Raw genomic sequence first — 24742 nt, 5'->3', positions numbered from 1 at the left:
ATATTGTGTCAAAAAGTACTTTACTTTTTAGAAGAACCAGTTAAAAACCTCGAGCTTACGAAATTAAACCCTTCGGGTCTCCAAAGCAATGATGAAAAGTGCATGCACTAAAAATAAAATGTTCTTTCTGAAATGCTTATGATGTCTGGAAAAATGGTGGTATACAACATACAACCACGATATTCAGTCCGAATACTCGAAAAGGAGAGAATACAAGTCGCGATTTCACCTGTCCTCAAGAGTCCCAACATTTATTTTCATAAATCAGAATCGAATCTTCTGAATGGGAGGATGGATCTCTAACTTTGTTTAGGCTCTCGGGATATCAAGATCTTTAAAAACCGGGCTGTCGATCCCAACCCCCATGGCGTTGAGACCATTATCCGCGTAAATAACAGAACCAGTGATAGCCGAAGCCATTGGGGATGCAAGAAAAGCAGCAACATTCCCAATCTCCTCTGTTCAATTTACATAACAGGTTAACATGTGAATCAATCATCCAGTCCTGAAGATGAAAATGATACCTTCCAACGATGATAAAAGATCGTGCCTATGTTTGGACTCATTTTCTGGAATATTTTACATCTAGCCGATTTAATTATCTCATATTCATTTTTTTCCTCTGTTCCATTATTGCATTATGTTCAGCTTTACGATTTTATTTTTGCAGGATGCAATATTTTATCATATGACATGCATTCAAGGCACATTGCCAGAAAACACACCAATGTGACCGAATGATGCTTTATATAAGGGCATCTTCTCCCTTACAAATTACTACTGATTTGTGTTTCCAAGTTTAGGACAAGTGATAAGCCATGGTCGAAATATTTTGTTAATCACATTTACCATTTGCAGCCTTTCCTAAAGCATTTAAATGCTACCTGAGCACCAAAATGCAACTCAAATAGGAGGTAAAGACGACTCACCTGCAGTTAATTCCTTCTGCGAAGGGGCATTCTCCAATGAATAGTCGATCATCATGTCAATGAAACCGATAGCTTTTGCAGCACGACTTCTTAATGGGCCTGTTATACTCAAGTCCATAAGCATAACAATGTAAACATTTTGACTTTCTTGTTATTCTTACATGATAGTGAATTACTACTGTTGCAACTTGCATGCCATACTAATGCTAACATGAGGGCGGCTCGAGTTTACATTCATAGACCAAACATTGCAGTAGAATAAGAACCAGCCACACTTTAGAATATTGCTGGCAAAGGCACATAATATCTGGGTAACGTATGGATTCGTTTTCTGGCCCCTCTTTAGTTTCTGGAAAATGAAATCAAACGTTATCCTCTTTTCTTCTGACAAAACATATTTTCCCTTCTAGTATATTTCCAATATAATCAGTACTTCGAATATAATTTTCTACCACTACCTGCAAACTACACTATTATTATTTTACTCAAGACTATATTTTAAACTTTTAAAAACATCAGACACTATTAAAAACATTACTTAATCTCCGATGCACGTCATTAACTAATATAATTCCCATGAATATGCCAGAAAATGTTTTCCAAAAAACAACATAAACAAAACATAGCCATATTTTTTGGAGTTATAATTCATCCAAACACGAGTATAATTTTTTAACATACCTGCAGATATTGTGTTGACTCTGATGCCGTGTTTCCTTCCCGCTTCAAAAGCCAGCACCTTTATACAGTATATGATACCTTTTGTAAGCATTGATTGTAACTCAAGAATATGCACAATTACTATAAACCTCGAAACAAAGAAAGACTCACTCTGGTGTCACTCTCCAGTGCAGCCTTTGCGGAACTCATGCCACCTCCATATCTGAAAACAAAGTGATAACTTAAACGTGAAACAGAATACAATAGAATAAAAACCTATTTGATGAACTAAATGAGCACACACCCCGGTATTATCCTTTCAGATGCAATGTATGTTAGAGAGATTGTAGCACCACCTATCAAAGAAGAGAAAAATATAGGAAACCAAATTGTGTTGATACCAGAAAAAATTAAGATTGTTTCGAACCGTACCTGGATTCATGATGGGAACAAAATGTTTGAGTAAGGAAATGAAAGAATAGCTTGATGCTGAGACAGCCCCTAGATAACCTTTTCTAGATGTCTCCAAAAGAGGCTTACTAACCTGGATGAAATGCCCAAACAAGTGTATTTAAATAAACATGAAAATGCAACGAAATAACTGAGTTCTAAAATATACCTCTGAACCATTGGCAAGTGAATGCACAAGGATATCGATGGTGCCAAAATCCTTTTTCACTGATTCAGCAACTTCCTAAAAGATACAGAGATGCTCTCAGGAAGGTGAATTTAAAAATGCAGCAATCTGTACACTCAGATTCAAATGTAAACCTAATGAGTTTAGATGCTATGGCTGGAACTGAACTAAAAAACAGGTCCTTGGTATTTAAGAAAGGAAGCATTTGCCATTAAAAGATGGAAGAACGGGATCCAAAGTTTCAAGGGCCATCACAGAAAATTAGAATGTATAAGAAACACAAAAATAACTTAAGAACCTTCACAGTCCAATTGTCGCATCCTGAATAACGTTTATTTGTTTTGACCTGCACCATAGTACAAATTAATAGAGGCTGTACCGAGAAAAACATCTCATTTGTGAAATACCAGTAGACAACTCACATCTTCTGGAACATCCTCTGAACAATCATAAATTGCATCCAATGGATAGATTTTTGTGATTTCCATCAAAGAACCATCTGGCAAACTAAGGCATCAAGTTCCTGATCAGTGATCCAGATACCAAGTATGGTAAAAAGATCACAACTTAAAAAAATCGATTCTTACACGCGTGATTCATCGAACTTTCCACGTCGTAAACTGGTCTCGAAGATATTTAGTGCCTAAGATAAAGACTTTCATGAAGAAAAGAACAAATGTGCAGAGAATTTACATTATACGGAGATGGTGGGACAACATAAGAGTTTATAACGTACAGGCACCCATGTACCAACGAGAATATCAGCTCCTGCAGCAGCAAGAGATTTTGCTACTGCCCAACCATACCCATTATCGTCAGCCACACCAGCAATAAATGCCCTCTTCCCTGCAAACGATGATAAATATTTTGGTGAGCTGAGCTCAATAACCATGATTATCTTTTGCAACAAATTCAACGACAATGCAGATATGACCAATGTAAATAAGAAATAAGAGCAGGAATTTCCTAAACCATTTTCTTAAACATGATGATTAAAACAATAAAGTTGGCATTTGAGGCGGAGTTTAAGAGATTCTCCATGTTTCTTGAAACAAAGCAGTATTTTCTTTCTAAATTAATATGGTAAAATATTGGATGAAATCTTGAATTAGGTAAACAAATGTTTAAAATGGTTATGCACAATGGAAGCTAGCAATTAATGATTAACAACCACTAATTCCTGAAAGCTCAGATTGATAGTAAGTGGGGGAACAATAATTTTCTATTCCAAGTATTGGCTGGAGAGCGTTCAACAAAAGCTCTGATCTATATATTTAAGGTAACGAGTATTGGCCAAACATAAGGTAACAGAAGCCCAAATATGAGTACCAAGACTGACTAAAAAAATTTAGAGTCCATGTATACTGAACTTTTTCTCAGATAATATGTCAAAAACTACTATTCCGAAGCTCGATCCAATAGGAAGTTGTTGGCGACAGTTATAAGCCTATCATTTATCCAATCTTGGAAAAAGCTTGTCTGTTGACACAGAGAAACAGAAAATGACAATAAAAAGCACATGAAGGGCCAACCTCTGAGATCAATGGGCAGTCCAGGCAAAGGCTGCTTATCGCTTGCTCCCGACATAGCCTTTATGACATGCCTTTTATATTTCAACTGATTGCCTTCAAAGATTTTGGAAAATGGCTGTGTTGCAGACCGAAGCTTTTCCCAAGTCACTCCTTTAGTTTTACTCCCGATGTGCGCAAAATTTGGTCTTGAAATTCTATGATATGCAGAAACAGCAGGCCTTTGGGCCACAATTTGGGTTCTGGGAGTTGCATTCGCAGCCATGGCTTTTAAGATACATGCAATTTTAAAAAAAAATAGAAGAAGTGGATAAAATGTGATTAGATTTAGCAAGTTAAAACGGGAAAAGAGAGCTCGGACAAATAAACAAAATAGCAATCATGATAAAATTCCCTTAAGCCATGAAGCCAAGAAACTGACATCATGAAGACTAATAGTAAAGTACGCTGTGAGCGCTCAAATTCTGCCTCTAGATGAGACGAGAGAGAAATTTATAAATTCTTTTATTTTCTCTCTTTTTTGGGGGTATAACAAACTCAAACAAGAAAGAGTTATGTTCATTTCACGATGTTCTTCTTTTCATAAACAGTGTATGAATGTCAATTTTTCCTTCTTTTTTTTCGTGAATATGATTAAACTATAACAACATACTCTACACAGTTATTTTCAACAAGTTGCCGTATAAATTTTTATATAGAGCATGCACAGATCGCTTATTTAGCATTGAAATCAAGACAAAAGTTTCACTGCCAGTTTATTGGTGGATTACAGAAAAAATTTCCAAGTTCACACAACTGCATCATAAGAAAAAAAACCATAATCGTTGGTAAATCATTAGCTTAAATTAGGTGGAAAGATGCAAAGCTCGTAAAACTTTCATGGGGGAAAAACAAACATTGGTGCATAGAATAAAAATAATCTGAGAAAGAGAGCCTATATCAAAATGCGGATGCATAAGGCTCCATAGTCCACACCAGTTTTCCAGGTTTTAAGAATTTCTTTGGAGCATTATAAAATTACCCTTTTTCTATCATGTGAACTCCAAGAATATAATATAAATGCACCGTCAAATCTGATTCTGTATTCGATTAAAGAGAAATGTATCACCAGAAGTACCCAAAAAAGGCAAGATTTGACACAATGACACCACGAAAAGCTAAACTCACTAAAGATCTCGACATGAAAACAAACAAATCCTCATAAATTGAACCCGAAATAAGCATTGAAAAAGCTCCTCCTTTTTGAAATGCAGAATCACGATTGTTTAAATCAGGTAGCGGGATGCTCACCTTTTTTGTAATTCTTTTGGAGAAAATCCAATTTGATTCTGGGCTACTTTGGTTTGTGGCAGATTCAAATGTCGAATGAATTTGTAAATATGGTTTCGATGAAAACAATGCTAACGTCTGTTTGTTTGTTTGGTTGGTTGGTTGGTTGGTTTGAAGTTTGAACTGTTTGGAAGCGCCGCTCTGGAATTAGTTATTGAGAGCTCGTTTTTGTCACAATATGCATTGAAAAATATATTAATATTTTTTACAAATTTAATTTTAATCCTTTTTTATTAACATATATTTATTGTAAAAAAACATAAAATTTGTGACAAACAAAATTTAGATTTTGGGCAAAATGGTGAAAAGGTATCGGGTAAACACTAGGAAAAAATTTACTAAATTAATAGTTTTTTTTTTGTTATTATCAAAACTAAAATCTTTATAAGAATAATATATAATTTAAATATAACGACCAAATTTTAAAAATAAAGTTTGAGATTTAAATGTATTTTTTTTTAATCCAAATATTTATGGCTGTGTTTGGACTAAATAATTTCAAATTCATGAATTTTGACTGTATTTTATGATTAACAATGAAAAAATAGATCAAATTCTAAATCCATACACTACTTATATGTACATTAGTTATATAAAATATGATGAATTTCAAGCAATTTCATTATTTGGCGAACTTTAAATTTATCATAATTAACATAAATAATGTATAAACATGAAAAATCGGATTTAAAATTTACGATATTATTTTTAAAATAAAAAAATACATTAAAAACATTCATCCTGAAATTCTTCTGTCCAAACTCAACATAAAGGTAATTAATACTTTCACACATTCATTTATTATCAGTGCCTAAACAATTTATGTTTTCACTTTTCCCAAGTCCACAAAGGCCTGCAACAAAATGTAATGATATTAATTACGCATTTAGTGATTGACAAAAACGTGTGTGAGACGGTCTCACGGATCATATTTTGTGAGACGAATCTCTTATTTGGGTCATCCATGAAAAATTATTACTTTTTATGCTAAGAGTATTACTTTTTAGTGTGAACATCGGTATAGTTGACTCGTCTTACAGATAAAGATTCGTGAGACCGTCTCACAAAAAACCTACTCTTAATATTATTCATTCCTTTGTATTGACATCTATTAGACACGTGGGTGAAAGAGGGTTAAGGGGACCTTTGCAAAAGTTATTAAAATTATAGATAGTGAAACATTGTAATAAAATACAAGTTAGAAGTGTTTGAAAACAAAGATTGAAAAATTAAATTTTAGAAACAAATAATATTTAATAAATAATTAACTTAAATTCTAACTTGTTACTATAATAATTTTTAAAAAACAGAATCATCATCTCCATTAGATTTTTAATTTCGATTAAATTAAGTAGAAACCAATGCAAAATCTGGTTTAAGAAACAAACATGCCTGATTTTTTTTAAGACAATTCCAAAAATACTTTTGAGTATATCTCTTATGAGACGGTTTCACGAATCTTTATCTGTGAGACGGGTCAACCCTACTGATATTCACAATAAAAAGTAATACTCTTAGCATAAAAAATAATATTTTTTCATGGATGACCCGAATAAGATATATGTCTCCCCAAAATACAACCCGTGAGACCGTCTCACACAAGTTTTTGTCACTACTTTTTTGGTGATTGTACACTTCCTAAACTTGCTGAAATGCCAACTCCATTTCTTTTACAATAAGTTTGAACAAATAAAAATTTAATTTGGATTCGGATTTGGATTTGGAATTCTATTTTGGTGTTTGATAAAAAAATTAAATTAAATGTAGAATTTGTCTTAACAATTAAAACTAATTTATTTTATATTAAAAAAAATATTGTATTGCTATTTTTAAAAATGATTTGTTTATTAGCAATATTTATATAAATATTTATATTTTTTATCAAGTAAAAAATGCATTTTCGAATATATACAGAATATTTGCGTATAAAAAAATCAAAAAAATATGTAATCTTATCATTAATTTAACTGATATAAGCACGGATTATAGTATTTCTGTAAATATATTTTTTTTCCAATAAGAGTTTAATTCAAACAAGATAAATAAATCAACCTAACAATGAAATATTATAGTTCTCATTTAAACGTTTTCTCAAATGATATGAACATTATCTTTAATCGTTGTTTGCACGAAATAACATTTTGTATATCTCATACGTAGAATACTAATACTAGCCGTATGTTTGGAACCATGGAATTCAAGGGGTTTTGATTGTATTTGGAATTGAAAATAAAATTTTATTGTATGAAATATAGAATTTCAAAATGGAATTAACATGTGGTGGAATTAGATGAAATTTGATTTAACTAGATGAAATTATTGCAAAACGGATTAGATTTCATGTGATTTCATGGAATTTGGCTGTCATAAAAAGAAATTAATTTTTTTTATAACTTGCTCATAACTTTTAAATGTTCTTCTCAAATTTTATAAAACATCATTTATCCAAAAATACATATTATCAATTCACAAATATTTATAACATATATATTTTTGAGAAAATTATCTCACAATCAATTTTACGGATTAAAGTATTTCTAAAAAAAAAATTAAAATTAATTTTGAAATAAATTTTTATTTTTAAATTAATTATAAAAAAACCACTGAATTGTTCAAGTCAAAAAATGATATCTATTTTGGCCCTTGGACAGAAAGTGAATATACATACATACATACATACACATACATATATACATATATATATAAAAAATGAACAAATATATATATTTGCGTGGATTGCTAAGAAGATATTAATATTGTATATTTATTGAATGAGTGTTGTTTTATCGTTGATGTGACAATCACCTTGTGTATATATAAATATATTCGATATGTTGGATATTTATGTGAACACTTGTAAGGTGATATTCACCTATTTGATACATAGTTTTTTATGTTTTGTCATATCTAATAAATAAAGCAATCTTATCAATGCTTACAAAAATATAAAGAATTAATGTACAATATATTAAAATCATATACCAACATTTATTTAAATTAAAAAACCTAAATCTTTGGCGTGCCGCGTGCCACTGTTCCATCCCAAGAATTGAAATGCTTGCCTGGCCTGGACCAGGCCGGGCCGGCTACTACATAAACTTCAACTGTCCGCTAGGCCCAAGTCCATGCAGTCCAAATCAAGCTCTTAACTGGATTTAATCCCGTTTTCTCATTTATTTTTCGTTAAAAAAATTCAATAATAATAATAAAAGTACTTCAAAAATAATAATAATATAATAATTAATAATAATAATAATAAAATACACGACCACCTCAACATTATCTTCGCTGGTTTTATATTTCATTAATTTACTATTCTATCTTCCTTTGTCTGCCTCTCTCTTGTCGATGATAACCCTAGAGCCGATTTTGGGTTTAGGAACTAGGGCTGCATCGCTGACCCCTCATTTTGTTTTCGTTTCTTAATTTTCTCTACCGACAGTTTGATTTACTTCCTTTTTTTGGGTGTCAGATCGATATTCTTCTTCGAATCTGTTATCTTTGGATTCGAACTTCGATCTGCGAGCTTCCGAGCTATGGACGCGCGCAAGAGAGGCAGAGGTGAATTCGGTGTCAATGCTAATGGCGGTCTGAAGAAATTCAAGCCAGGTTCATTTTTTGCGAGTTTTGATTTAATTGAGGTTTTATTTTCTTCTTGAATTGTGCGCGCGCGCATTTGTTTTAGTGAGCACCAGCAAGCTTTGCTTAGTTGTAATTTGCGTAACCGAAGAGCTCAATTTTCTGATGTATTGTACCTGCTCCATTCGTTTATATTCTTCATTGGTTTCTTTGATTTTCTCTTTCTTACGAATCTAGGTTTACCTTGTCCGAGATAATAGTCTGCATTAGTTGGGAAAAAAAACTGTGAATCCTTTTTAGGGAAATAAATGCGGATCAGCATTAGCTTTTTTCCGTTGGCAGTCATAAAGCTTTATGGTTGCCCCCCTGAAATTTTCAGCGTGAGTATGAAACTGAAGTGGGTGCAATTATTTTTTTTGAAAAAAGAAAATTCTCGTTTTTATTTAATTTTTTAAGGAGTAAATTTTCTGAAGAATCCGAACTATTTATCAAGACTATAACGGTATCGGAATTTATGTTGAGCATTAAGTTATTATTCCTAGTATTTGGTAGTTAAAGATTCTCTCGTCAACCTTATTTGAGTTTCATTTTTAAATCTTACACTATTTATGAGTAAGATCTATTAGAGATTTACAGCATTAATGGTAAGTATCAAAGAAAATTATTACTGAGATAAGGTAATTAATGTTTTGCAACAGAAATGGACTCCTTACCAGGTGGTATAGGAAGCAAATCGAAGCCATGCACGAAGTTTTTCAGGTTCAAATCTCCACCCGTCTAATGTAAAATTCAAAATTTTTAATGCACTTTAATAACGTCTAATGCTAATAATAATTACAATATTTGTAATAGCAACCATAGTAGGTGTTTCTGTTACACCTGTTATGTTAAAATATTGTTGTTAAAGATGTGCCTCAAGTGCGAGGCTCATAAGCCCCAAGCAATGAACACTCTAGGCGTGCACTAATATCCAAGAGATGCTACTTGTCTGGTCGTGCAAGGTGAACCTTGAACAGTTAATCGATTCCAAAGTAGGCTACAGCGGTATTTAAGGGAAATTAAAATAATTGGCTCTGTAGAAACATGTTGGGAGCTTTTAAGACACGATTCTTTCGTATTTAAGGTAAATTAAAATAATTGGCTTTGTAGAAACATTGTTGGGAGCTTTTAAGACATGATTCTTTCGTGTTGGTTATCTAGCGATTTTTCGCAACTATTCTGATTGTCGTGGCTCAGTTATTTCGTTTTTTGCAGCACTGCTGGTTGCCCATTTGGCGAGAACTGCCATTTTCTTCACTATGTTCCTGGTGGCTATAATGCTGTTGCCAAGATGATGAACCTAGCACCTGCTCCTGCCCAGAGAACGACGGCACTGCCACCTCCAACTCAAAGTGGTTCTGCTCCAGCTGCTGTCAAAACGAAAATATGCAACAAATTCAACTCTGCCGAAGGTTGCAAATTTGGGGATAAATGTCACTTTGCTCATGGAGAGTGGGAGCTTGGGAAACCCAATGTACCATTTCAGGAGGATCCTCGTGCTGGTGGAGCTATTCCTGGCCGTTTCGGAACCAGATTGGAGCCACCAGTGACAGGACCTGCAGCAAGTTTTGGTATCTCTGCCACTGCCAAAATCAGTGTTGATGCATCCTTAGTTGGTGCTATTATCGGGAAAGGTGGAGTAAGTTCCAAGCAGATATCCCGGCAAACAGGAGCCAAGTTAGCGATCCGTGAGCATGAGACTGATCCAAGTCTTAGGAACATTGAGCTTGAGGGTACGTTTGAACAAATTAATCAAGCAAGCACAATGGTAAGAGAACTTATTGTTAACATTGGTTCCGCCAACGTCCCTGGAAAAGCATATGGAGGTCCTGGAGGTGGTTTTGGACGTGGCTCCGGAGTCGCAGCTGCTGCGGGTGGCAACTTCAAGACAAAGCTCTGTGACAATTATTCCAAAGGTTCCTGCACCTTTGGTGATAGGTGCCACTTTGCTCATGGGGAAGCTGAACTGCGCAGATCTGTGTTGTGATTGATTGATTAGTGTTCTTTCATCTAATCTATTGTGCTATTTCGTCTAGTTTTCTCCGTATTGGATCTAGCGATTTGGGGTTTTGGAGGTATAGCTATTGAAGTAGTTATCCCGATAATTTGTTAAATTTTGTATTAGTGTAGACTTAATTTCAGGTCGCATAATGCTTTGTTCTTTGGATGTGCCAGATGATAATTTCCTCGTACTTTGGTTTTGGAGAGAGTGCTACAACTTTCATGCCATCACACCTTTGTTCTTTTCTATGCTATCGGGTGTAGGGATGGCTTTTTAACCCAACCCCGTGTTAAACCTTCTTGTTCGGGGTTTAAATCTCGGGCAAAAAAATAGTAGACGGTTTCACAGGTCATATTTTGTGTGACAAATTTCTTATTTGTGTCATCCATGAAAAAATATTACTTTTTATGTTAAGAGTATTAATTTTTATTGTGAATACCGGTAGAGTTGATATGTCTCACAGATAAAAATTCGTGAGATTGTCTCACAAGATATCTACTCTTAATTTAATTGTAGAATATTATAATTATGTCAATAACTTTGAAAACAAATTATGTTCGATACTTAACCTTCACGTTTTATATGTGGAACGAGCAACAAAATAAACCTACGAGAATTAAAAGTTGCGTATGATTTTCTACTTTCGGTGCAGAATTGAAGTCTTATCATTTACTCAAATAAAATCCGTGCTGGAAACATATCCTTACCTCCACTCGTGGAAAATAACGAAATTTTCAATATATTGGAATTATCATATTTTTCGGTATATGGAAAAGTCGATACGATATAATAACGATACCAAAATTTTCAATACAGTATTGTTGTGGATATATGAAAGATTCGGTATACCAAAATACCGAAACAATATTTATAGATTAAAAAAACATAATACTTTAAATAATAAAATTATAAGTAAAATAATATAATTAATGTCAAACATTTGGTATAAACGATATATACTTATACCATACTGAAAAATCGATATAACAAAAATATTTAATATAATCTGGTATGACCTAAAATTTTTGTTATATCACTCTTCCTACAATCTTAAATGAACGGTTAAAAATGAATATGTCAATAACATAATACTCTCGTAGTCTGAAATCAACTCGTTATAATAAACGTGCATAAAACGAATTAGATTTATTAAAAAAAAGCGGATACTTCTATTATTTGTTTATTACTTTTCACGAATAATTAAAAACGAAGTGAATAAACCAAAATACTTAATTTTTTACAATAAAAAACTGAATTAATGAAGTTAATTGTTTACTTAATTTGATTTATGATTTTATTATAATGAAACTACTGGCGCCATTAAATTAAACGAAAACTAAGACCAAAGATGAGGATTATTAGAAGTCTAAAATATAGAGGTATTTTGGTAATTAAATTTTCGAGAAGGGAATTACGAATGGAAATTAGAAATCGACTACGTGTTTAACACGCACATAATCCCCGATGGTTTAGATAATATAATTGGGAGTAGGTCTCTTGTGATACGGTCTCATGGATCTTTATCTGTAAGACAGGTCAACCCTATCGATATTCACAATAAAAAAAACTAATATTCTTAGCATAAAAAGTAATTTTTTTTATGGATGATCGAAATAAAATATTCGTATCACAAAATACGACCATTGAAACGTCTGATACAAATTTTTATCCATGATTGATTAGTAGTCATCGTCAAGCTTCACATTTAATTGGCCTAACTATTTTCTTCATTCAGCCTACAAAGCTAGATGCGTGTAAATATTTGAAAAGTTACGTCAAATAAATTGCTAAAAAAATAGTATTAATGTATTAACTAGTATATCAAATATTTCAACGCAATAATGAAATAAACGTGTAATTAAATATGAAGTTTTTCAATTTTTTTAAACTTTTAATTCGAATTTGATGTCTTTTTAAAATATAAATATATTTAATTATCAACATTAATTATGTTATTTCATTTAATTTCAGTTATAATATTGAATTTTATGTTATTTTTATATATTTAGTTCTCGTTACTTTCTATCATATTAAATAATATATATATATATATATATATATATATATATAATGTTTTTTATTTTTTTAAAAGAATGTCATCACGAATTATTACGATTTTTTTTTTGTAATGAATGTTGTTGTTGGTTTTCCTAAAGATGAATATTGTTGTTGGTTTTCCTTAAGCAAAATATTGCTTCTGTTTTTCGTCATATTTTAGAGTGTATTTAAGCAACACTTCACCATAATAAAAGACATCTTTATCAAATTTTCCTGAGATAAATTTCCGATTTAACCGATCTGATTAATAAAAAATATCATTCTATATGACAAGAGTATTATTTTTCACTGAAAAAATATAATTTTTCAGTAGTTATATTGAAAAAATATCATATAATATATAATAATTTGAGTCAAAAATATTGTTTTTTATATCAAAAATATTAACTTTCACTATATATCTGGACCGAGTGAATCTATTTCACGGATATAAATTGTGAGATCGTTGCTTATAAAACCAACTAAAAATCTCGAAAAGAACCAATGTACACATTTAATCATCTAATCTAATATAATTCAAAAAACTAAAAGCACAAACCCGTGGAACCTTGAAATATGAAAAAAACAATACTGAAAAATATAGGTTCAAGTAATTTTTTAATTATTTAACAGGGAAAATATGATCACATTTACACACACATTTTACGTAGATAAAATTATATTTTATTCAAATTAAATATATCTGCACACATCGCTAGACAACTATCAGTCTATCACTAGCATATTATTAAATTCGAGATTTTTATGATTAGCTCTTCCAGTACATACCAAATTTTTTTACGCACCATAATTCTATCCCAATTTTTTTAATTAAAAATATATAATAAAATAAAAGGAAGTGTATATATATATATATATATCATGCACTGGAATGCTGCGACGGCCGCTTGCTTATAAATAATAAACATCCTCTGTCTGTCTTCTCTCGTATCTCAAAACAATAAAATATTTCAAACCTTGTTGGGGCGCAGACACATCGGGGAAAAGAAAGAGCTACTTCATATTTTTTATTTACCAGGTGTTTCTTTCTTCTATTCTCGCTCGTATCTTTTTCCGTGTTTTGGTTTCCTGATTGGTTGAAAACTAGATACGGGTTGTGTTGTTTTGAGATTGTTAACGTGCCTCGCTTTTTTTCGAATTTAACGTCTGTTTTTACCCGAGGGAAAAGGTATTCTGATATGCTTGCACGCGTGAGGAGAAAAGGGATTTGATTTTTTTCTACGTTCAAGTGTTGAGATCGGAGATTTTCATATAGGCCTTGAGAGTTTGGATCTAGATTTTTAATGGGTCTGCAGTTTCTTTCCGCGTTCTCTGTTCATGAGGAATACATGTTCTTTGTTCTTTTTCATGTTGGGACTAAAGGAGATGAAACGTAAGGTGCAGTGTAAAAGTTTCTGATATTTTTCTACAGTGACTAGATCGTTATTGTTACCGGTAAAGAGAAAAAGAGGAAAAAATTGTGATCTGTACTTAACAGATGCATTGAATTTTTTATTGCGGTCCTTTGAATCTGATTTGCAATAGCACGTCTCTGTCAAATTTAGATTTTCACAACATAGAGTGTGTTTGATCAAGATGGCCTCCCCTACAAAGTGTTTTGTTTCTTTTTCAAATGTTTTTTTTAATATAAAAAATGTGTTTCTTTAAAAAAAATGTGTAGTTTTTTTAAAAGGTGTTATATTGTAAAACTGATGTATGGATGCAGAATTTTTATAAAACCATATTTAAATAAGCTAAAATCGAAAAGGCAGCAACCATGTAATTTTGGGCTTCTTTCTTTTCTTCTTTGTCGAACATATAAACTGATTCTGATTTTTTTAAAGAGAAGCATTAAATAAAGGTCAAGATATTGCATCGGGACTTCTGTTTGTATAGATACTACTTGTATTTTACGTTCCATTTTTTGGGGAACAGGCGGGCCTACTGGCCACTCCTTCCCCCCTTATGTGTCACAGCCACGTGATTGCCATGGAAAATATCCAGATTTCCATGCGCTTTGGGGTCATGTATTATTGGGCACCAAAGGTGTTTGCTATTGTTGCTTATGCGAATAATACTAATAACAACGTAATAATGGTAGTTTGAGCCCTTTGTAGTATCCGACCACGACTGGATGCTTTGGATTTGAACCACATAATTTTTCGTTTTGTAATTTATTTTCATTTTGTTTTTATATAGTCATAAAAACAAGAAAATCTTGTCTTCCCGAACAAATGGAATCAGAAGGCAGGAGCTGCCTACTCTAAGACACTTTTAGTGGTAGGTAATTTAGGAAACTAGCATAGTAAGACGAAGTTATTATTTGACACCATTGTTTATTCTGCTACCACCAACTTTCTTTAATAGGAATGAAGATTGGGCATTTGGGAAGTAAGAAAAGTGGAATGGAGAAAATCCCTTATGGATAAAGACTAATGATCTTTCTTATTTATCAAATAAAAATATTCTACTCTATTTATACACAATTGAATAAGGGCAAATAAAGAAATACAGCAATAGAAGTTTGTTATGTTCTATCCAAAGATTTATCTAGAATTCTACTCATATGTGGGTTCCCATTGCTGATGTGTATTTGTATTACTTAACTTGGGATGATAACCAAATTATTGTCAATTAGTGAGTGTGTCCTGATGCTGATCACGGCATAAAAAGTATGGAACTTTTGGGCGTAACTTTTTGTAATTAGATTTCTTCGGTTAGTGGTATTGAAATATACAATTGGATATCCTCCTTTCAGGTTTCCAACGGTCGTGTTCGAGGGCGAAATTAATAGTTTCTTGACAAATATTTGCATCTTTCTGCTGGTTGGATATTCCCATAAGTCGGCAATACATATTTTAGAATGATTGAAAATACTGTATCAGTGTCTGATTTGATTACTTTTCTACGAATATCCTTTTTCTTTATGCTTTATTCTTATCAGAAACCCACTATTTTGTTTGGATGTACATTGAAGACCTATGTAAATTGTTGGACTTGTTCTAATTGCAGTAAGAATTTCTACAAAAACCTTGATATGTTTGTGGTATCACAGTTTCTTGGTGGTTTACCATGAGTTTGCTGTCTCAATACCTTGTGTTTTAAGCTGCTTGACCGATGACCTCCACTAGTAGTCGTATTAAAGGTTTAACAAATGTATTTTCACGACCATTTCAAGTTTTGTACAGTTGCATTCAAAGATATATTTTCTTTGCAGAATTGTATAATCATACGTTCACATTAAATGATAACTCAACGAGTGCTACTTGTACCTAAAACTCGTTGAGGTTAATGCAAAAACAATTTGTCTGATAGGCTTGAGCTTCTTGCAGGTCGTTGAACAATGGGTGCTGGAGGTCGGATGTCTACTGCTCCTCAGGGCAAGAAGACAAAATCGGGCATCCTCGATCGAGCACCATACTCGAAGCCTCCGTTCACACTCAGTGAGGTAAAGAAAGCCATTCCGCCCCATTGTTTCCAGCGATCTGTTCTCCGTTCTTTTTCCTACGTCATTTATGACCTTGCAATTGCCGCTTTCTTCTACTATGTCGCAACCAATTACTTCCAATATCTCCCCTATCATCTCTTATACGTCACATGGCCGGTTTATTGGATATGCCAAGGCTGTATATTAACCGGTGTTTGGGTCATAGCTCATGAATGTGGCCACCATGCTTTCAGTGACTACCAATGGCTTGATGACACCGTAGGCCTAATATTACATTCTTCTCTTCTTGTCCCATACTTCTCTTGGAAGTACAGTCATCGTCGCCACCATTCAAACACCGGTTCCCTTGATCGTGATGAAGTGTTTGTGCCCAAAGTCAAGTCCAGTCTAAGAGGGTCTGCCAAGTATTTGAACAACCCACCAGGCAGAGTACTCACACTCATTATCCAGCTTACAGTCGGTTGGCCTTTGTACTTGCTATTCAACGTTTCAGGAAGACCCTATGACCAATTTGCATGCCACTACGACCCGAATAGTCCTATCTACTCAGACAGGGAACGGGTTCAAATCCTTGTTTCTGATGCAGGTGTTCTTGCTGTCACGTGCGGGCTTTTGCGCCTAACAGCAGCTAAAGGATTTTTGTGGGTATTCTGTGTTTATGGTGCCCCGTTAGTCGTGGTTAACGGGTTCCTAGTTTTGATCACATATTTGCAGCACACTCATCCTGCGCTCCCTCATTATGATTCTTCCGAATGGGATTGGCTTCGGGGAGCTTTAGCCACAATGGACAGAGATTATGGTATTCTGAACAATGTGTTCCACAACATAACCGATACTCATGTAGCACACCATTTATTCTCGACAATGCCGCATTATCATGCTATGGAGGCTACAAAAGCTATCAAGCCAATACTAGATAATTACTATCAATTTGACGGGACTCCAATTTTTAAGGCAATGTGGAGAGAAGCAAAGGAATGCATTTATGTCGAGTCAGATGAAGGCGACAAGAACAAAGGCGTGTACTGGTACAAAAACAAGTTATAGGCTTCGATGGAGTTAGCGCTGCCCGGAAGAATGGAATAAGGGATTTCTGGGCGGTGAAAGTAGATTTTGGTTTCATTGCAGCTTCAATGTAGACCGTTGTGTTTGAAATACTTTCCAAAACCTCTCCACATATCAATCGAATAAGAATTTATTAACGGCATTGTTGGTCATTGAAGAATTTACCGTACTAGTCGGTGTTTCGAAAACTAGCTATCCTTCAATTTTGGCCTTCATTTACCGGCATTCTAAGCATCGATCTTTTAAGTTGTAGGACAGTGGTAACAGCAGACAATAGTTCAATCAACTTAATACACTCGTGTTATGTTTTCTTTTCAACACTGCATGTTTGGCCTACTGTGATATCTGAAATGCGACAGAGACGAACGTAAAAAAATATGATAAAAATAGTCAATGAGTCAGATTTTTAGAGAACATCGATCAACAGACAATTGTATCAAGTGCAAAAAGATCATGGTTTCTCTAACAATTACAAACTTGTACATGCACAAACACGCAAATGAGTCACTGAGACGATGAAAAGATCCATAGAAGAATCATTCTAGAAGAATCGAGAATGACGTTAAATCATAGTATATTTATGTTTAAAAGTGATTTAAAAATAGTAGTAGTGCACATTAGTTTACGGTTCCCCCCAAAAAAACATTAGTTTATTCATCATTTGCTTATAGAGATTGATGAAATGGAAAAAAAATTCATATATTCGTCATTTTTCACATGGGCCTTAAACATTTGAATCAAATAAAAGATATTACCATTTGTTTAAAGGGACTAAGGGAGTCTAGATGTATTCCTTCAACTCTCGTACTCGGTTATCGGTTGACAACCACAGATGGACCAGCATCTAATCTTGTGAGGAACTCAGGAACTCCAGCAGTACTCCTAGCAATCTGCATTCATTCACACCAGCCAACTGAGATGCACCACCATAGATGTATCAGTTAGAGATGTAAGCAAACAACGAGAACCTACCATTATCTCATCATCAAGATAGGGTATCAAGAACAGCCTGTGAAACGTCCTACCTGCAGATTGAAAACATGTTCAAGGAAGAAATAGGAAGAAATAGGGGAAACGTCCTACCTGCATAAGATTATGGGGATCACATATTTGCTTTGTCGAGCTTTGCAAGAGAAGTCTTTGGACATTTGAAATGCAATGGATTTTGTCCCAACTACCAAAGATTTACTTCATACTTTGAGAGCAGAAGGTTATGATATTCTTCTAATGATTGTGCAATCAGTTTGTGAAAATAATGGTATTGAGATATCAGATATGAATGCTTGGTATAGATCTGCTACAGGACGTTCGAGCCAGCAAAGGGATTCTATTACATTTGAACATAATTACCGTTTTCATGTATTTAATGTTGCAATAGATTTTCAAGTGGAAGAACTTAATAGCAGGTTCAATGATGGGGTTGTAGAACTTCTTAGACTTAGTTCTGCTTTGGAACCTCGAGACAACTTTAACTTGTTTAATGCTGATGATATTTACGATCTTGCAGAGAAATTCTATCCTAGTGATTTTAATAAACAAGAACTACATTATCTGAAAAGTCAGTTGGATCATTATAAGTTTGATATAATTCATCATGAAATGTTTCAGAATATTTGTACTATTTCTGAATTATGTCGACGATTACTAGAGACTGAAAAGGCACGTCATTATCACTTAATTGACAAATTGATTCGTCTTGTTTTAACGCTCTATGTTTCTACTGCGACAACAGAACGATCATTCTCAGCTATGAAACTTCTTAAAACATCTCTCCGGAATAAGATGAAACAAGAGTTATTTGCAGATTCTATGATAGTCTACATTGAAAGAGAGTTTACTATAAGAATAGACATTGATTCAATAATTGATGAGTTCTACTCAATGAAAAACTGCAGGGCACATCTTCATTAGTTTATATCTGGTTTGTATCACTCCCTAATATTAATAGTTAATTTTTAAATATTTGATTTATATTATTTAATGTTGTTTATCGATTCATTCCGCCCAAGATAAAAATAATTTCTGGCTACGTCCCTGATTGTATAGACTTCAATTTAAATATCGTCCGGCAAAAGGACAACTTATATCAAACTACATGAAGAGGGTTTAAGGAAAAGGGCTGCCAGAAGAGAGAATGAAATATTTGTGTTGAAATATGATATATTGGGTTAAAAAGTGCGGCCCATCTATGGTAAATTGACTTGAAATAAGAAAATAGGTTAACCTCTTATTTTTATTTATTATGGCCCATGTATAATTTATATTTAAAATTTATAATAAATAGGTTAATTATGTTCAACCGAATTATTCAAAAATAAAACAAAAGTAAAATTGATTTAATCAATTTTTTAAAAATCTTAAAAAAAATCAGGAGTAATTAGTTTTTTCGGTTTAACTGAATAATTGCAAACCCATGTTCAAACATAGCATACAATTTTCCCTAGAAAAGATAAGAGCATAAAATCACGTTATTTTAGAGTATGTTTAGATTGATATAGTTGAGAAGATTAGTTTCAAATTTCGTACTTTGCTGTAATGGGCAAAATTCAAATTGATTTCAAATATATTGAAAATAATACAATTGTAACATTAATCGTATTTAAAATTCATCATTCAAAATTTTTATAACAATTCTTTCAAAATCATTGTAGCGCAACTTGACTTAAAAAGTGCTTATGATGCACTCGAAGAATTTTTTAGCTCATTTTTATGCATCCAAAATTAATTAATTGTTACCATCTGGATGATGTAATAATATAAACCTTTGTAAACAAGGGTTCGATTCATCCGTAATGCAAATAAATAATAATAATTAACTATTACTGACGATTCATATCAAACATGTTGTGCCCAAGCAAAGAGGTACCTCCCGGCCTCTGGTTCATGCACGTCGTTTACTGGACCGGATCAACAATTCAAAACTAGGGTTGAGAAAAAATATCGAATTTTCGGTATAACGAGATTATCGTATCGTAAAAATAACGAATTTTCGGTATACCGAAGATTTCGGTACGATATAGTAAGAATACCGATTTTTCGGTACGGTAACTGTATCCAATTTGAAAATTTCGGTATATAGCGTAATACCGAAATACCGAAAAAATATAAAACATTTTAAAATATATAAAATTTTAAAATGTAATGTTTTTTTCGATATAAAACGGTATATACCGATACCGTACCGAAATGTCGATATATCGTACAATCTCAGTATACTAGTTATATTTACTGAAATTTTCGGTATATCGAAATTTTCAGTACGATATCGATATGAATTTTTTTATACCAACATTTTTGGTAGTACAGTAGAAGATATATGATTTTGAGTACAGTATACAGTATGATATACCACCAGTCAAAATGAGAACCGGATGGGGGCGTAATGGCCACGTGTCAGTACCGCGGTCTCTGAGCTGGACTCGATCACATTCTCTTCTCTGCCCCCACATCCCACATGAAAAAAGCGGAAAAGGGCTAAATAAATAAATGCGCAACAATTTTTTTTTTTTAAAGAAATATATTTTCCGCTTTTTGCTGTGAGACAAATTTGCCCATCTCTGTTTATTGTTTGGAGCCCACTTTCCACGGGGACATACATCTTCGGGGTTTGGAAAATCTTTTATGCTCTTACGACACCTCACAGTTGGTGTATTAATAGATGTTAATACGCTCATTAATGTTCATGCACCAATGTGGGCAAGAAAATTATTAATCTTCGATGACATGGCAGCCAAGAAATTAATGAGAATGAACGGCGTTATTCCGGAATTTGCGACGATTTTTGAAAAACCGTCGCCAATTCAAAAGCGTCGCTACTTTCGAAAGTTTTCAAAAACCGTCGCAAATAGCGACAGTTTTTCAAAAACCGTGAAAAACCGTCGCTAACATTATTCGCCAACGACTCTTTTGAAAAATAAATACTACGTATCATATTTAACAAACGACTCTTTTGTTGTAAAATTTTAGAAATATTAGAAAGAAATACAAATAATTAAAAATAAAAAAAATGAGTAAGTGGACAGTGGGACTCATAAATAATGAAAGTTGAAATTAAATGAATGTGCGTGTGTGTTAATAATGGGGAAATGTTAATGTAATGAATATGTGGCTTGTGGATCCCATCATTTTTGATGAGATGGAGAGTTATTAACATGGATTAATTCCGACGGATATGGATGCCCTTAATCTTAACCAAGTGTGAATCATTGGTTGACGTGGGAATTTGATGTGGAAGTGTCCAATCAACGGTCCTGATCTTCTTTAACAATAATTTAAGGATCATTTCAGCTGAATTTCATCTGGGGTTGAGTTTCATTTGCCCTTTTTAAAGTGGAGGGCGGGCGTCTCTTACAAAAGAAGCACAGACTGCTTATTAGACAGGATGAGAGAATTTTTCAATCAATTCCATCACACCAGCAAGAAAAATAGTGAGCCATTTTCAGCAAGGTTCGATCTTTGCCCTGAATCTCACTTTTCTCATTGAAAGTTCGAAAATTTCCGTCACTTTGGTGGAAAGTTTTGAATCGTGATCAGTTGTCTGTCTTTTACCATTTTTAATATCTCGATCTGTTCGGAGATTGCTTTTGTGTTTGAATTTTGTTATGAAATACATATGCTTATGCTACATCAGATTCTTGATGCATGGATCTGCTAATGAGAATTTCATGTTGACAGAGTGTTGAAATTTTGACGACCATTTATCATGGTCCGATCAATCCACATCATATTTTGTCCTCGAAGACCTCATGTTTCCATGTTCTTCTATTTGTCCATCCTATTTATTCTCCACTCGCAGTGTTGCATCGGAACATAAATGACAATATGTTGGTATTTCAAATTAATATTCTGAAAATGACCGAATGCTCTGATGCAATCTCATTCAACAAGAAGTTTTCTTGATCAAAATTTTCTTTTCCTCATCATATTGGCCATTGATCTTAACTTTATGTGCTTTAAACTCCCTTTTATGTTTTTATGTTCACGAAATTTCCGTGTACGTTCCTGGAAAATGAATGAACGAATAAATGGAAGATTGAGTTTTTTTACGACTGTGTAGGTTAAAAGATGGAAGAAGGTGAGGATATTCAGCCTCTTGTCTGTGACAATGGGACAGGAATGGTCAAGGTAAGATTCCGGTGTTTCCATTTGTATTTATGACTAAACTTCATTGTCCAATGACCATCACGGAATCAGTAAAATCTTGTGTTAGTTTGACGTGCTATGACAATGAAATCAGATCTAACATTAAAAAATTTCTGATAAAAATTTAGTATATGATTATCAAGATTTTCCCATTGATATGAAGGCGAAGCTGTCATGATCTTGAACGATAGGCTGATTGCTATTTTGGAAATGAGCTGATTGCTTTTGTTGATCTCGAATGAGACAGGCTGGATTTGCTGGAGATGATGCTCCAAGAGCTGTTTTTCCGAGCATTGTGGGGCGCCCTCGTCACACTGGTGTAATGGTTGGCATGGGTCAGAAAGATGCTTATGTGGGTGATGAGGCTCAATCCAAGAGAGGTATTTTGACACTCAAGTACCCTATCGAGCACGGAATTGTCAGTAATTGGGATGACATGGAGAAGATATGGCATCATACCTTCTACAATGAACTTCGTGTTGCTCCAGAAGAGCATCCGATTCTCTTGACCGAAGCTCCTCTTAACCCCAAGGCCAATCGCGAGAAAATGACTCAAATCATGTTTGAGACATTCAACACCCCTGCCATGTACGTAGCCATTCAGGCAGTTCTCTCACTCTATGCGAGTGGTCGCACAACTGGTGAGGAAAATGCTAATCGAAAATTTTCTATTGTTTAATAATGTGTCTGTCTCTCTAGTCCTTATCCAACTAAAAACGATAATATGGTATTATTGTTGAATGTTGCTTAAGATTACTCTCAAGTCACTATATTACAACTTATGTTCCATGTTGATAGGGATTGTTCTTGATTCCGGTGATGGTGTCAGCCACACTGTCCCCATCTACGAAGGCTATGCACTTCCTCATGCAATCCTGCGTCTCGATCTGGCTGGGCGCGACCTCACAGACAGCCTCATGAAAATACTGACCGAGAGAGGCTACTCTTTCACTACAACAGCAGAGCGGGAAATCGTGAGGGATATAAAAGAAAAGCTAGCTTACATCGCTCTAGATTATGAACAAGAGCTAGAAACCGCAAAAACAAGCTCCTCTGTGGAGAAGAACTATGAACTTCCTGATGGACAAGTGATCACTATTGGCGCTGAGCGATTCCGTTGCCCTGAGGTCCTCTTCCAGCCATCAATGATTGGAATGGAAGCTGCTGGAATTCATGAGACAACTTATAATTCGATCATGAAATGCGACGTTGATATCAGGAAGGATCTATATGGCAACATTGTACTGAGTGGCGGTTCGACTATGTTCCCAGGTATTGCTGACAGGATGAGCAAGGAGATTACGGCATTGGCTCCAAGTAGCATGAAAATTAAGGTGGTGGCTCCACCTGAAAGGAAGTATAGTGTCTGGATCGGAGGTTCGATTTTGGCCTCTCTCAGTACATTCCAGCAGGTAAACAGTCTACGTTAAATTCGTTTTACATTCTTTTGTAGTCATCAAAAAAGAACCCCCTGTCTGAGGGATCTGTGTGTTTCTATTGCAGATGTGGATAGCCAAGGCAGAGTACGACGAATCAGGCCCTTCCATTGTTCACAGAAAATGCTTCTGAGTAAAATTGTGCTGCCGCTGTTGTTTCTTATATGAATCTTTTTTTAATTTCTTTTTATTCTCTAACTTGCTCTTTAAATTTTTAAGATATGATTTGAATTTTACCAATATGATTCTTGCTAAAAGTTTTCGTTGTTTCAAGATTGATATTGAATTGTAGTAGAGTTGGGGTTTGAAATGAATGACACCGTGCTTCTCTCTTTGTTTCTTGGTTCATCCGGCATTCTTATTTAATATCATTGGTCGTTGCAGTAAACTTCTACGCAGTGACTAATATTTACTAAACTAAGCATTTGAATTGAATGCATATTTAAATCAATAATTTTTTTAATTTTTTTTTAAATCTTGTGTATACCTGTCTAAAATAAGCTTAAATTTAAGAATATTTCTTTTATGAGACGGTTTCACGAATCTTTATCTGTGAGACGGGTCAATCCTTTCAATATTCATAATAAAAAGTAATACTCTTAGTATAAAAAGTAATATTTTTTCATGGATGACTCAAATAAGATATTCATTTAACAAAATATGACTCGTGAGACCGTCTAACACAAATTTTTACCAAAATTTAATCATATGACATCCATTCATTACATTCGGATCCTATGGTTTGGCCAAAAATGAAAAAGCTAATAGTGTTTTTTAAATTTTATATTAATGGATTTATATAGGAAATTTGTTATTTTCATAATAATAATACGACTGCATCCAAGTTAATGATAACAAGGAATTATTTGCTGGAAAATATTAAACGGAGAAAACGTGATGTGGCACCGGT

At 33.8% G+C, this 24742-nt stretch overlaps 4 protein-coding genes across 6 annotated transcripts; 3 read left to right on the top strand and 1 right to left on the bottom strand.

The window, feature by feature from the left end:
• Window positions 1-108: 108 nt before the first annotated feature.
• On the bottom strand, window positions 109-5210 carry LOC142545473 (enoyl-[acyl-carrier-protein] reductase [NADH] 2, chloroplastic-like). Its single transcript, XM_075652676.1, has 13 exons — window positions 5046-5210; window positions 3759-4022; window positions 2963-3072; window positions 2814-2869; window positions 2649-2733; window positions 2525-2572; window positions 2209-2283; window positions 2022-2133; window positions 1894-1945; window positions 1761-1812; window positions 1611-1668; window positions 930-1028; window positions 109-458 (listed from the first exon to the last, which is right to left on the bottom strand). The coding sequence occupies exons 2-13, from the start codon at window positions 4018-4020 to the stop codon at window positions 310-312; spliced, it is 1158 nt and encodes a 385-aa protein (XP_075508791.1). The 5' UTR covers window positions 4021-4022; window positions 5046-5210; the 3' UTR covers window positions 109-309.
• A 3153-nt stretch (window positions 5211-8363) lies between these two features.
• On the top strand, window positions 8364-10948 carry LOC142545472 (zinc finger CCCH domain-containing protein 14-like). Of its 2 annotated transcripts, XM_075652675.1 has the most exons (4): window positions 8364-8693; window positions 9362-9422; window positions 9918-10204; window positions 10250-10948. In XM_075652675.1, exons 1-4 carry the CDS (start codon window positions 8621-8623, stop codon window positions 10687-10689), a joined length of 861 nt encoding a protein of 286 aa, XP_075508790.1. In that variant the 5' UTR covers window positions 8364-8620; the 3' UTR covers window positions 10690-10948. The 2 variants fall into 2 exon arrangements, with proteins under 2 accessions (XP_075508790.1, XP_075508789.1); XM_075652674.1 differs by having other exon boundaries at window positions 9918-10948.
• Window positions 10949-13636: 2688 nt separating this feature from the next.
• Window positions 13637-17485, top strand: LOC142545470 (delta(12)-fatty-acid desaturase FAD2-like). Of its 2 annotated transcripts, XM_075652672.1 has the most exons (3): window positions 13668-13780; window positions 15500-15566; window positions 16074-17485. In XM_075652672.1, the coding sequence occupies exon 3, from the start codon at window positions 16085-16087 to the stop codon at window positions 17234-17236; it is 1152 nt and encodes a 383-aa protein (XP_075508787.1). In that variant the 5' UTR covers window positions 13668-13780; window positions 15500-15566; window positions 16074-16084; the 3' UTR covers window positions 17237-17485. The 2 variants fall into 2 exon arrangements, with proteins under 2 accessions (XP_075508786.1, XP_075508787.1); XM_075652671.1 differs by lacking the exon at window positions 15500-15566 and having other exon boundaries at window positions 13637-13780.
• A 4075-nt stretch (window positions 17486-21560) lies between these two features.
• On the top strand, window positions 21561-24166 carry LOC142545469 (actin-97). Its single transcript, XM_075652670.1, has 5 exons — window positions 21561-21700; window positions 22311-22378; window positions 22644-23037; window positions 23195-23808; window positions 23900-24166. The coding sequence occupies exons 2-5, from the start codon at window positions 22319-22321 to the stop codon at window positions 23963-23965; spliced, it is 1134 nt and encodes a 377-aa protein (XP_075508785.1). The 5' UTR covers window positions 21561-21700; window positions 22311-22318; the 3' UTR covers window positions 23966-24166.
• Window positions 24167-24742: the final 576 nt, after the last annotated feature.

Source organism: Primulina tabacum, chromosome 5 (assembly GCF_025594145.1).
Source record: "Primulina tabacum isolate GXHZ01 chromosome 5, ASM2559414v2, whole genome shotgun sequence".
NCBI lineage: Eukaryota > Viridiplantae > Streptophyta > Magnoliopsida > Lamiales > Gesneriaceae > Primulina > Primulina tabacum.
Note: the sequence above shows the minus strand (reverse complement) of the source record. Positions and strands in the feature narration are given on the sequence as shown.

Bases quoted from the DNA above. Each gene is read 5' to 3' on its own strand.
- LOC142545470 (XM_075652671.1), top strand. From the start codon at position 16,085: ATGGGTGCTGGAGGTCGGATGTCTACTGCTCCTCAGGGCAAGAAGACA.
- LOC142545472 (XM_075652674.1), top strand. From the start codon at position 8,621: ATGGACGCGCGCAAGAGAGGCAGAGGTGAATTCGGTGTCAATGCTAAT. The intron at 8,694-9,361 runs GTTCATTTTTTG...GTTTTGCAACAG, and splicing joins TCTGAAGAAATTCAAGCCAG to AAATGGACTCCTTACCAGGT. The intron at 9,423-9,917 runs GTTCAAATCTCC...CGTTTTTTGCAG, and splicing joins CCATGCACGAAGTTTTTCAG to CACTGCTGGTTGCCCATTTG.
- LOC142545469 (XM_075652670.1), top strand. From the start codon at position 22,319: ATGGAAGAAGGTGAGGATATTCAGCCTCTTGTCTGTGACAATGGGACA. The intron at 22,379-22,643 runs GTAAGATTCCGG...CGAATGAGACAG, and splicing joins ATGGGACAGGAATGGTCAAG to GCTGGATTTGCTGGAGATGA. The intron at 23,038-23,194 runs GTGAGGAAAATG...CCATGTTGATAG, and splicing joins TGCGAGTGGTCGCACAACTG to GGATTGTTCTTGATTCCGGT.
- LOC142545473 (XM_075652676.1), bottom strand. From the start codon at position 4,020: ATGGCTGCGAATGCAACTCCCAGAACCCAAATTGTGGCCCAAAGGCCT. The intron at 2,573-2,648 runs GTGAGTTGTCTA...ACTATGGTGCAG, and splicing joins CAGAGGATGTTCCAGAAGAT to GTCAAAACAAATAAACGTTA. The intron at 1,813-1,893 runs GTGTGTGCTCAT...CTTTGTTTTCAG, and splicing joins TCTGAAAGGATAATACCGGG to ATATGGAGGTGGCATGAGTT.